The sequence below is a fragment of the Brienomyrus brachyistius genome, unplaced genomic scaffold (assembly GCF_023856365.1).
Source record: "Brienomyrus brachyistius isolate T26 unplaced genomic scaffold, BBRACH_0.4 scaffold54, whole genome shotgun sequence".
Lineage (NCBI taxonomy): Eukaryota > Metazoa > Chordata > Actinopteri > Osteoglossiformes > Mormyridae > Brienomyrus > Brienomyrus brachyistius.
The window spans coordinates 1,374,364-1,388,059 of record NW_026042329.1 but is presented as its reverse complement, the minus strand read 5'-3'; the positions used below and the strand labels follow the sequence as shown (position 1 = coordinate 1,388,059).

At 45.1% G+C, this 13,696-nt stretch overlaps 1 protein-coding gene across 1 annotated transcript in view; it reads right to left on the bottom strand.

The window, feature by feature from the left end:
• Positions 1-580: 580 nt before the first annotated feature.
• colec12 (collectin sub-family member 12) overlaps positions 581-13,696 on the bottom strand; it is a 48,593-nt gene continuing 35,477 nt past the window's right edge. Inside the window, exons 4-10 of the mRNA XM_049000888.1 lie at positions 5,296-5,382; positions 3,617-4,654; positions 2,962-3,441; positions 2,685-2,824; positions 2,358-2,467; positions 1,885-2,039; positions 581-1,605 (exon numbers count right to left, since the gene is read on the bottom strand). Of these exons, the coding sequence (XP_048856845.1) occupies positions 1,586-1,605; positions 1,885-2,039; positions 2,358-2,467; positions 2,685-2,824; positions 2,962-3,441; positions 3,617-4,654; positions 5,296-5,382 (2,030 nt within the window). The 3' untranslated portion in view covers positions 581-1,585. The remainder of the gene's footprint in view (positions 1,606-1,884; positions 2,040-2,357; positions 2,468-2,684; positions 2,825-2,961; positions 3,442-3,616; positions 4,655-5,295; positions 5,383-13,696) is intronic.

Genomic DNA, 13,696 nt, shown 5'->3' with positions numbered 1-13,696 from the left:
CATTTTTGTTTGTAGTCTCCTATGTTCATTTCACGACCCTCACAAGTAGATGTCTGAGGCTCCATTCTAGGTTCCTGAGGTCAATCAGGTTAGTCACTCGTTATCTCAGTTCTGGGACCAACGGGTTTCCAGCCCACATACGAAGACATACGAGAGATTTTTTTTTCATACTTTTCTGAGCACTGAGGTAGATTATAAAATGAGTATGATCAAGGTCTAACTCCCAGAAAAGGGATTCTGGTAACCCGAATCATCTAACTGAACATTTTTTTACACAGTAAACCAGAGGTGAAGATTTCAGGTCCAGAGAGTACAAATCCAGACCAGGATTTTGTTTCAACCGACCAGCTGTGACTGTGACTCTTTATATTCAACTGGTTGACTGAAACAAAATCTTGGTCTGGATTTGTTCTCTCTGGACCTGAAACCTCTGTCTCTGCATTAAACACGTGAAGACATTTTGCATAAGGTGCCAACTGCACACATATATAAAACTGTCAAATGGAGAAAGGCATTTCATTTTAGTTTGCATATCTGTTTCACGGTATGATGAGGACAAAAAAATTCATAACAGAAGGTCTTGGAAGTGTAAGCTTATATGTGTTTATTTGTTTAGGTAACAGCATTGTGGGTGACTGCAGCGACTTACAATTTCACAGCCATCAGCAGAAGTAAATGACGGGAAAGGAGGCCAATTATGAATGCAGCTGAGCAGGAAATAAACATTTCCCTGAGTGTAAGAGAAGGAAAGGCTTGATTTGGTCTTCCAAGTAGAGGTCAACTGTGCTTGCCTGTACACCTTTTAAAATACATCTGATAAAACTAGACTTTTCCACAATCATACACATCATTAAAAAAATCTTTGAAGTACAAAAATATTGTAGAAAATGTAAACTTACAACTTTGTTTCTTAAAATCAAACAAATGCCTTTACTGTATAGTGTCTGCGTTTCAATGAATTCATTAATATACTGTAGCTAAATACAGCAAGATGTTAATTAAAAGGCAACCCTCAGTGGCACAAAAGCTCAATACTGCTGCATCAATCAAATTCCCTAAACTGTCAAGGTTACAAAGGAAATCAATGAATCTTTTAGGGGAAAAAAGTTTATTTTATTTAGCTTCTGTATAAAAGCATATATTTTGGAAACTGGTTAAAGTGTGGACTATAATGATGGGTGGAATGTCATTTTAATAAAACGGACACACACAGTTATACACGCACGCACGCACGCACTCACGCACACAAAAAAACTACATGGTTCTTTAAATTTCATTTATAACTAAGTAATGCTATGAGTTTGATTTTGCCTCTTTGGTATCAAGGCAGGAGAATGTCTCTTGAAATAATGTTGGCAGGACCAAGAGTCTTTTGGGCAAAGGAGCCAAACGGCCAACGGTAAAGGTCCCAGTCCGCAGAATGGAGGCTTGCCAGCGACAATAACTTCGCAGTGATGTCTCCTCTCCCGGGGTCTCTTTAGCTATAGCGACCATCCAGGGCCTGTGGATCTCACGGGGAAAATGACTCGGACCTCGTGCCAGCTGACGCTGCTCGTCGGCTCCCTCTGTCCCGCCTTGACGGATGCTATGATGCTGGTGGCGTTGCTGCAGAAACACGGGGGCATTAAAAAGGACGGTTGTGACTGTAACAACAGAATATCGTGTTTGATTGGCAGGTTTGCTTGGAAATACAACTCTTACTGTGAAACTGGTGGTAAACCGACGGTGATTATTAATTCGTGGTCAAACGGAGTGAGTTAGTTGTTCCATTGGACGTATTCTAAAAGACCCTAACAAAGCAGGCAAGTACTGCGATCCTTGCGAGGTGGAAGTATAACATTTAAAGGTAAACAACAGCAGTTGTCCCTGTCGACAGTGGCGCACCGTGCTCATGGCTGTCAGTGCTCTTCTCGCAGATGTACTGGTGGGGAGTGACACAGTCGGCGTCATTCCAGAGCCCTTCGCTGATGAGCATTGCGCAGTCCTCCCCCTCCTCATGGTTATGGCTCCAATTGTCTGGCTGGCCAGGCTTCCAGTTCCTACAAGTTTCCAGCAGGTGGCACCCATTCACACACATTGAACGTGTACATAAAATACACGACACCATCAAGGACATTTGTGGGAAGAGCTGAAACTGATCTTCCGCTATGCCAAGGCACCGTGATAAAGTGCATTCTGACAGAGTCTGGTCATTAATTCATAATGAAGACCCCAAATTGGTACTGCAGAACCAGCCATCAATTTCAAGTAGCATCTTAAACTAATTTGTATGGGGTTTGTATGCAGTAAGATGATACATGATGACATTCTAATGACAGGAATTTAGCTAAAATTTGGTGTATCCCCTCATCACTCACGTGAAAGTCGGTAGCATTCCATCCAGCCACTGCCAAACATCCTCCTTCTCTCTATCAGTCAAGCCCAGCCAGAAGTAGCCCTTGCCTGCGATCTGTTTCTTCAACCATTGCTGGAGGAGAAGAGCAAAAGACAAAATGATCACAGGACTTTGTGCTGTTTTACTGGCAACACACACCCCTACAGCTGGGGCAGTACATGAATAAAAAGCCTGGATGAACGTGAGAAGCGTCAAGGGTCTGTAAGACCCACAAGCAGTCTTGATAAGACCCAATGGGTATCAATATGTTTTATGAATATAGTCATAACATAGACTTCAACCAGTTTACCTGCTCCTCCATACTGTTAATAATAACCAACGTGGCAGAAGTCTCAGCACATCTCTTGTTTGCCTCATCAAATGGAAGCGCATCATTGGATAAAAAGTAGCATTTGCCTTTGAACGGGATCCATGGTATGGCACATTCTCCTGAAAGATCAGAACATCACCATGTTTCCATCAGTTGGTTGCTTTATTGGTGGTTCTTGTTTTCATATACTTTTGTGATGCCTTTCATATATGCCAGAGACATTACCAAGAGTATGATGCCCCCCCAGACTCCTTACCTTCAGCAGTGAGGGCAACAAGCTCTCCTTGCAGGGATACAGGACCCACATTGGTGCCGGGGATTCCTGGTATTCCCGGTGGTCCTGGTAATCCCGGTGGTCCTGTCTGTCCAACTGGTCCCCGAGGACCCTGGTCACCAGGGATTCCGGGTGGCCCTCTAACACCCAATGGACCTGGTGGACCTACGGGGCCTGGCTGCCCATCCCTACCAGGCAGCCCAGGTGGACCAGGCTCACCCTTAGCCCCTGGGGGGCCTGCCCTTCCCCCTGAACCCCTGGAGCCCTTGGGACCAGGACTTCCCCGAGAGCCAGGCTGACCCTTGAAGCCTGGCACCCCTGGAAGTCCTGGTGAGCCCTTCTCACCTCTAGAACCTTGAATACCTGGGCTACCCTTATCTCCCCTCTCCCCTTTTTGGCCAGTCGGTCCCGCTGCTCCTGGGGAACCTCTGTCCCCCCGTGAGCCCCGTGGACCTGGAGGACCTGAAAGAGACACAACTCTGAATAAATACAGAGGTTACAGAAAAGGATACATTCTCAGAGTAGCTATTTAACCTGAAGGCATCATTTTAACTGCTTTCCCTTGACCATTTCACCAAAGTCAACCACACAAAATCATGAGATATCGTGCTATTTAGGAAACACCCTCCACACCCACCTTGCAGGATTGTGAAGTTTGTTATCAGTTGTGAGTGCTTGCTGTCCACCACCTTCATCTCCTCCATGACGATGGACAGGCTGGTCACCTCCTTGTCCAGCCGTGCAGCCAGCTCATCCTGCTGGGAGCGCAGGGCAGAGGTGTCGGATCGTACTTCGGATACTGTGCTATTGAGGCCCAGCAGATAGTCGGAGTGCCGTCCCACTGTCTCAGAGCAGGAGCGCAGGTCATTGAGGTTGGTGCTGATGGCGCCCAGTAGCTGGGTGGCAAAGCTGACATTGCCTGTGACACGGTCGATGCTGAGCTCAGCGGCGTCCAAGCGCACCTCAAAGCTGTCAAACTTGCTGGCTGTCACATTGATGTGCTCTCGCTGCTGCTCCACCAGCTCCCTTAGGCTCTGATCGTGGGCCTCCATCAGTGCCGAGGCATTCTGTACCTGGCCGGTAAGGGTGGTCAACTGGGCACCCATGTCTTCTAGGGACTCGTTGTTTGCCTTAGCTAGGGCCGAGTTGTTGGAAGCCAATGACTGTAGGTTCTGCACCTTCTCCTTCAGCCAGTCAGTATCTGCTCGAGTCTGCTGGGCGCTCTGCTGGAGCCCCTGAAAGTCGATCTTGATCTTCTGGATGGCTTGGCTGGCATCACCCATGGATCTCTGCAGGGCGGTGATGGCAGCCTGCTGCTGTGCCTGGGTCAGATTGAGACCACTGATGTTCACCAGCATCTGGCTGCGGTCCCTGGCCTGCGCATGCAGCTCAGTTTGCAGTCGTGCGGTGTCATCCTGCAGGCCTGAGATGTAACCACTGTAGGCAAGCAGGGTCTGGTTGACGTTGCGGATCATGTCTGAGTTGCTGTCCAGCAGCCCCTGCAGGGAGCTGTGGCTGCTCTGCATATCCTCTCCGGCATCCTGCAGCTTGTCCAGGGCTGCCTTGTTATTGACCGCCCGTGCAGCGATCTCCCGCAGCTGTTGCTGCAGTTTCTGCACGTGAAACTGGAAGGCTAGGATCTCCCCAGTGGTGTTGTCTGATTTGGTCTGATCGTCTTCGGTCAGCAGGGGAGAGCGCAAAGGGAGAACAGAGAACAATATGAGGTTTCACTACAGCAACAAAAGCAGAACAAAAAGGTTTAGACGGTTAAGTTATCCAATCCTTGTACCCTTAAGAAGATAGTCAACCTAAATTACTTCAGTAAATATTTATCTGTCGCATGATCCTGACTAGGATGAGTAGTCAGATGGTTGGAACATTTTTCTGCACAAACACCAAAAACTCTCAGTAGTCTTATATACATACATGAAATACAGAACAGGTTAGAAAAACAAGGTTATAACCTCAAATCTCATTCCCAGATTTCATCAAATTTGGCCATTTATCCTTGATGCTAATTCTCTCTTTGAAAACCTGATATCCCAATCCGAAGGGAAAACATGACAGCAAATTAAAATGTCAGCTGAACATTGTATATCTAATGAATTGGATTTACATATTCTTCTCCACAGTATAATTTAGTGCATGAGCCTAAAACATAATTATATAGTTGGAAAAAGTGAATTATATTGTTTGAGCTGAAGCAATAATGTATGTTTATTTATACAACCCCCACTTAGACTGGATGATTTATGCATTCCTTTATAACTGTGAGCGTAGTGATGTCACAGAGGTCTTGGGCCAATGGCCACTTACCAAGCTTCTGTAGGTCCTTCTCCACGGCGGTAATCTTCCCTCCATAGTTTTCCATTCCCTCGGTCACAGTGTCCACCTTCTGCACCACTGGAATATGAGGCAGTAAGTGTCAGGGTACAAATAAATACCCTGTAACACGAGTGAAGGCTAACTAGCCTGTCATTGGCTGTGGAGACAGGTCAGGTCAGTCAGGTTGGGGAGCATGTGCTGGTACAGAGTGTTGCCGCACCCACCACATAACGATATACCTAAACAGGATCACAGCTGGTGACCCCCCCCCCCAGGCAGACACACGGTCCAGTCCCACCCTCTGGAAGTAACCATCCATCTGCCGCAATCAGATGTTACGTCGGTGTCCCCACGGCCCGGTCCAGCCTCTTGGGTCCTCAGCAATGAGGATCCTGCGAGCCGGATCACCCTCAAGGAAATGTGTCACATGGCCATAGTGCCATAACTAACGCTCCCTCACAATGCAGGTAATGTGCCTCGTTCAATCATTCAAGCTCCTCTAGTAACCGCTCCTTCAACACAAAGTCAAACCAGCGGTACCCAAGGATTCTCAGAAGAGACACAGTACCGAACGAATAAATCGGACCATACACTGAGGCAACAGACAAGAGACCCAGGCAGCGCTTTAGCCTTAGCCTCGTAATACTCTTGTTGAAAGGAGTGTCATCTGACAGCATCGCGAGGAGCTGACCCACCACAGCAACAGCTACTCCCTGTGGATGGCAGCCATCAGAGAGACCAGACCAAAAGTAGGTGTCCCCACCTGCAGAGATCTGGCCACTCCCCAGTCTGCGTACCTCAGAGAGTGCTGCCACCGAAATGAGATTATGAAGCTCTCCGGACAGCAGAGGAAGATGGTCATCTTGCCGGAAAGACAAGAAGTTCCCGCTAATACCTGGATGGGTCGCCTCAAACTGGGATCCGAGTTCCACTATGCATCGGGCGAGGCCTCAGCATAACTAAAGTTCCAGTCCCCATCAGACCTGATCCTATTAGCTCTCCGACAGTTTCGACTCTTCTGGGGATGAGGCTCCTGAAGGCTTTCCCCCATGCCCTTCCTGTGGGCGGCTGCAGCAGGGCCGAAGGGTGTTGTGCCTGTTGGGACCTAGCTGCTGTTAAGTGTTTTACAGTGGCTGGAGTGTCAATCCTACCACTAACCTCCAAAATTTTTTCCTTGCGATTTGGAGGACCTCATGCAGGACCGGATGCAGTTTAAAGTCACATCCAGGCCATGGGGACATCTGAGGCGATATTGCTTAAAATGATCTTGAGTTTTGAATCGGACTCAGCAGGGCTGTCTGGCTTTGAAGATAGCTAAACAGCTTTCTAGTCTTTAGGCTCTGGTGATGGCTAAGCAGGGTCCTGGTTTTCAGACATCGGAGGAAGCAAAACAGGGTCCTTGCCTTTAGGCTCTGGGGATAGCTAAGCAGGTTACTGGTTTTCAGGCACTGGAGATAGCTAAACTGGTTCGTGGTCTTCAGGCTCTAGAGATTGCAAAGCCGGGTCCTGGTCTTCAGGCACTGAAGAAAGCAAAACAGAGTCCTGCTCTTCAGGCTCTGAAGATAGCTAAGCAGGTTATTGGTCTTCAGGCACTGGATATAGCTAAGCAGGGTCCTGGTCTTCAAGCACTGGAGATAGCTAAACTGGTTTGTGGTCTTCAGGCTCTAGAGATTGCTAAGCAGGGTCCTGGTCTTCAGGCACTGAAGAAAGCAAAACAGAGTCCTGGTCTTCAGGCTCTGAAGATAGCTAAGCAGGTTATTGGTCTTCAGGCACTGGATATAGCTAAGAGGGGTCCAGGTCTTCAGGCACTGGAGATGGCTAAGAGGGGTCCTGGTCTTCAGGCAGTGGAGATGGCTAAGCAAGTCACTAAGCAAGTTTGTGCCCAAACACTCAAGTTTTCTAGAATGGGGGTTATATATACGGGTAAACATACACAGGGTGGGGGGCCAGGGCACAGAGGAAGTTGAGGCAGGAAGTGGAGTAGGCCTGGGGTGAAATTGGGGGTTGAGAGTCTTCTGTAAACAGAGATGAAAGGGACGGCAGCACGAGGCAGACACTATGTCCAAGGAGGCCTTCGACCCCCGCCCACAGGGGACGGAGGTATTCATTTCCTTTGGAATGTGCGTGGGGGCTGCGGGGGTCCGCCAGCCAGCTGTTTTAGGTGTGTGCGGGGTGGGGGGAGCAGCATCCCCACTGCCATCTGCAGTGATGGCTGACGAGGTACCACACATTGCTCTCCCAGACCAACTCTACTGGCGCTAAGAAGAGGGAGCAATGATACATCCCGTCAGTTCAAAGATTGATTGCGAAGGAACTCCAAATGTGTGTTTTGATAGGAAGACACATTGTTTTCATTGTTTGCACTCCTCTGATCTCATCTGTTTACAAACTCTGTCTGGCCTGTTCTTCATGCGTGTATTATTTTCAGTAGCTTAAATTTATAGCTTTTGGCGGGCTTACGCTGCTTGTAGACCACACGATTATATTAAGTCTATAAAACAACATTAAAAAAACAATCAAAGTCTTACCAATATGATAAGCAATATTTACTCCCTACTTTCAAGGGAGGGTTAATGGTTTCCTGATTAGAGAAAAATAAAAACATGCAAAGTTATTGCAACTTCCCAAAAGCAGCATAATTTTGCACAGACAAACCTGTTTTGTCGCCCCCCACTTATATCAACAATGAGTCATTCCAGAAGCACTCAGTAGGTTTACATGCACAATAAGAAAATCTAATTATTTTGTTAGTCAGACTAAAACCGTACTTTTCAAGTACATGTAACCATGCTAGTCTGACTGAAATTGTACTAACTCAAAAGGTGGACTAAAACACCTAGATAATACAACTGGGAGTCGATTTACTCCTGCATGTATACGTTCAGTTGAACTCAAACTGGTCTAGGCGCTCTGAGCATGTTTCACAATCCCCCTGACTCCTCCCGACCCCCGGCTGGGTTTAGACCCGGAAGTAACGGAAGAAGCATGCAGCATATCAGAGAACATACAGCTCTGTAAAGGTGTCCAATTCACTGCTCAACTAAAGGGCGCTTTTTCATACCAGGTACCGTATTTTTTGGACTTAATGTGTCACTTCATCCATCCACGAATCCACTATTACTAATGTTGTTGTTTTTTAATGTCTCTGGTGTGATGGATCAACCGGAAAAAGCCCAATACTAACAAGCTGAAAGGAGCCACATCGCCACTGGTGGAGTCAGACATATTTCATTAAATCAATCAATACATTGATTCCCCTCCCATACATGATTTCTGTGACAAGTACAGTAATCTGATTAAATGGCGTAGTCAAGCTATAACCGTAGCTCAACTTAGCTGTGCATGTACTGACTGAGTGGACCAGTCCAATCACTGTTAAATTACGGGCAAACGTGTAATTGCATGGAGCGCCCATGAGAGTAGATGTGGGTTTCAAACAAGGTCCATCTTCGGTTCTGTCTGTAACACTCCAGAAGATCCATTGAAACCAAAAATTCCTGCAAAAGACTCATTTGACATAGTTTACATGTATTTAAAGCTCATATAATCTTCACTCATTACCTATGTAAAAGGCCTAAAGACAGACAGAATCGCCCATCATGGGTCTCTCCTGAAGCTTCATCCAATTATCGCTGTCCCTCAAATTCTGGATAATGCTCATTTGCTGTTTGGCCAATGAATACATTCTTCTTAGGGACAGTCTGAGATTAGTAGCATCGACCATGCCGTGAAGGAGGATGTGTCCCAATTCTGCTGCTTTAAAGGATTCGGGCTCAGGCTCTGGCAGGAAAAACTGAGGTGGGTGGGCTACTGGGTTCCAAGCCATTGCTTAAGTCAGTAGGAGTCCTGGGGCGGGGGGGGGGGGGCTGGCAGAGCTTGACTCTGGCCACGTGCCTCACCAGATGGCCTGGGATCCTGATGAGATGGAGCCAGAGCTCTTGGTCTTATATAGACTTCCAAGCTATGGGGTTCGTTTACAACAAAAGGTCAAAAAGCAAATGGCCGTTAAGATGCAAGTTTGAGCAAAACGGTCTCAGGAATTACAGCCGTACAGATTACGGGAACGGACTGGCTGGGTGTATGAGCGCCTCTATGGACAATAAGAGCACTGTGAGACTTAACCCACATCAAAAACTCAGTGATGGAGCCTAAATATACATTATCCACCTACATTAAAGGGGAAAAGCTTGACAGTAAAATTAATAAAGGAAAAAGAATGAATTATACTGTAACATCAATGAAAAAATTAGTACCACAAGCTCGTTAAGTGTAGAAAAATGACACTAGTGTCCCCTACACACATCACACAGAGAACATTCTGGAATGTGAGTCTCCAGGGCACATTCTTTAGTACTTTAGTTTGGTTGAGGGGGGGGGACGCTCATAATACAGGGGTAGGGGGTCACTTCCTGAACTTTCATTTCCACCAGGCCCCCTCTCATTCCTGTCAGGCAAGGAAAATAAAAAAACCTGAGAACATCTGCAGAACGTCCAGAAGTATTTTTAGCTCCAGTTTCTTGAAATGAAGCGAACTGGCATGAAAGCCCGTACTGTAAAATTTGGATTTGATGAACACATCATTCTATGTAGGTCACACGTATGGCTACGCAACATGCAAACTCTAGCATGCATAAATACCTGGCCCTAGGACCCACACATGCTCTGCTGCCAGCCTTACCCATTTGCAAACCCCCATGGGGCCCTATGCCCCCCAGCAACTGGCCTCAAGCGGCACTCACGCTGTTTATTTTCACTTTGGGCCGTGTTTATGTTCTAGAACCTGACAGAGAATCCCCAGTAAACAGCTAGAGCAAAGTCGGTGGGGGGAGGGACTAATATGGACTGATCCCTGATTGGTGACAGCTTGAGGTCAAGGGGTCAGCGGCATGACGACCAACCTCGAATACTTCTGCTAAACATCCAGGACCAGTTGGTGGAAACTCCCTAGGAAGGCTTTGCCTCCCTGCCCAGCCTCCAGGTGACTCTTCAACAGCAATGTTTCGCTTCAGTGAAAAATCACATTTAACATAAATCCATCCAAAGAGGTTGGTGGAACTAAAGACCAGCGTTGGAAGGTTCTGATCTTCAGGTCTTCAAAAAGCAAACTAGATGTTCTTTTCCAATCAAAGAACATTAAGTGTGTGATCATCTATTCACAGATCCTCTCAGACAAGAACACCTTCACTGAACCAATAACATAAACCACCAACGGAACCATGACTGAATTTTTGACAGAATCATTCAGTGAACAATTCTGCTTATCAGGGTCTTGCAAAATTCAGAATTTCATGAAACGGAATTTGAATTGAATAGGCCACACGCCTCAGGATGTGAATTGGAATTTGAAATGGAATGACAAGAAGAATTAAATTAATTTCAATTCAAAGAAAGTCAAGGTAATGTCAACAGCCACACCACCTGAAGCTCAGCTTGTATTTGTATGAGTGGGTAAAGTCTACTTTATATTTGCATGACTGCAATAGAAAAATTGTGTCTAACTTTTAGTCTGCTCTATCAACAAACATTTTGTCTATATTGGGCCTCTACCGTGGACAATTATTTATTGTTTGCAAATTTAGCTGTTAAGGTGTATGAGCATTTTTGGGAAATATGCCGTAACTATTTTGTGAATGTCCATCGGCCGTCAGACGGACAGGGTGATGAAGCTACTTGTATAACTGTAACCCCGCACATCTGTGGCACGTGTAAAATATATAATCTTGTGTTCTTTGCTTGCTTATATTTTAATATCAAAAAGCAAATGAGAGTATATTTGGCAAAAAGAATTGCATTTCATGCAGTCGCTCCTATTTAATTTCCTATGTGTACAACAATAAGTTTTGTCTTTCAGTTCAAGCATAGCCCTACAACAAAAAACTAAACGTCACGGCAAATCTAAATATGCTTTATTCCAGTACATATATTGTTTAATATTCAATATTATTACATTTGATCAGCAAAAAAAAAAATTAAAGTCGTATCATTTAGATTACAATGGTCTTGCCTGAAACTTTTTCCTGCTACACTGAAGATTCTCTGAGAAAGCTGGTAGAGCAAGGTACTTACAGACAAGTTGAGCGAGCTCTTTCCTGACCGGCTCAGCAGGCTAAAGGGTATTGTGACATTGTGGTACATTATGTGAACCCTTGGCGCAAGGTGAGGGACTGATTTGACTTTCCGTGTACAGAAAGCGTTTGGGACGTTTCCTTGGTTGGGCACTGCAGTCGTTAAAGCTGGTCAGTTTTAGGGGGAGACTTTCAATATTTCCTATAAAAGGATCCTTTATGGCGTTAAGCTCTTCACTAATACATCATCTAGTTTGAATCTTGGGTCAAGAGTAGAAAGCCTCTGGAAGCATTACATGTCTTCAAATTTTGCAAGATGCTTTTCAGTGGAGTTTTGGAGAATGGATTCCGGTATGTTGTTGCCAGTCGTCTGTTTTTTTTTTTTTGCTGCATGCCTTAAACCTCGAACACAAGGAGATACCAAGCTGGAGGTACCACTTCTTCTGCCTGACACCTGTCTGTTGCCTCCTCTGAGAGCTCCAGTACCACACATAGTTCTTGTATGTGTTCTGAGCCTGAGTCTGTATGATTTTATATTCAACGGATGGCTCTGAACAGGGCACTGGAGCTGCGCAAGGACAGTAGTGGGAATGTTAAGTACCGACATCAGCATCTTTAACTGGCTATTCCAAGAGGGTGGCGTTACCATGTTGCAGTCTGTGATCTCCTAGAACCGAAGTAGTCACTAGCCAGTGTAGACTTATGGGGAGAACGATACAGGCTTTTGAATTTTGCCGAGAGTGAATCTGCTTTCAGATTGTTTGGCTCCATTTTGTAAGGCAGGGCATTCTGGGAAATGCAGTGCTCATCTGTCATGGTATACAAATTTGATTAATTTTTTCTATGGAATAAATGTGCTTCAATAATTTATTCTATAAGTGGCACTTTATATCATAACATTTTATATGCTTTGTATCTTAACATTTATATGCTATATAATTTGTATATTTCCGTACGAATCACATTAATATGTGATTCATACTGAAATATTAAACTGAATTGTTGAACACTGCGTCTATACTATGTATATTAGAGCTGTATATCGTCAGGCATTGAGCAACGCAAACCACATCATGATACAATACAGTAACACACAAATTGGTTTGCGAAACAAAAAATATAAAAACGCGTATGTAATAATCATCTCTATTATTTGTACATTTTCAGAATTACCAACTGTTAAAATAACAGAATGCAGAATGTCTTTTTTCTACAATGTTTTAATTCAGAAATGTAAATTTACTTATCAACAGTTTACAGTTGCATTCGCACACTGCTAATGTCCTTATCATGATTAACATTCTTTAGATTTAGTCTTTAGATTTAGTCTGTTTAGTCAAGTTTGTGGTTCTTCCACTACATTTAAACCCCGCAATGCAGGTTTTACAAATAATATGGGACTCACCTTTTGTGTAATCCCCAAAATTTTTCCACAGATTGGACATAGCAGGGGAATTTTGGAAAGATTTTTCCTAGACTTTGTGATTTACAGACAACAACTGTGCACCAGAAGTGTATTATGCACATAATGGTCTAGTCCCGAAACAGTAGTTGTTTAGAATAATACTATTACTCTTCATTTTTAAGATTTGGTGACTGAAGTTCAAATAATGACGTGTTCCATATCGTTACATGTGTTTCACAGTAGAAATGCTTGTCACAATTCAAATTCAATGCAAATTCACTAACTGAACTGAAATTTCAGGGCCGTTCTCAATTCAATCCTGGATGGTGTACAACATCAGCAGAAACAGCACAGGACGACTCGAACACATCTGTGCAGGGGTTTGACGTGCCGTTGCCTGGGCAGCAAATTACTCCCTGGCCATAAAATCTGCATGAGTGGATCCTGCTGGAGCTACACTGGGTTCACAACTCATCTGGTCCGCATTAGGACTGCATGAAAACCATCAACAGTGTGACAAACAGGCTTCAGAGCTTCCAACAACCTGGGCAGCGTCGCCGAAATATTTACGAACTGCAATATCAAACACATACCGGCGAGAGTCGAGGCACGGAAAAATGCAAACAAATAACGAAAGAATCAAGACGGGGGGGGAAGCATGGGGATATCAACTTAACTGCCTCAAGAGCATATGGGAACCATTTAAAACAATATTACTAGAATGTTCTGTCCCCTCCAGACAGTCACAGGCCGAGTCTATGAGCTGGAAACAATCAGAACACATGGTTCAGTCCAAACGAGTCCAATTCAGCTCACAAGACTTTTGGAGTGGGTGGGGGCTATTTTTGGAAACCTGAGGATGGACGAAAGAGATTATGGTGAATCCGGTTAAGAAGGATAACCATGGAGTCGGGTGGGGGGG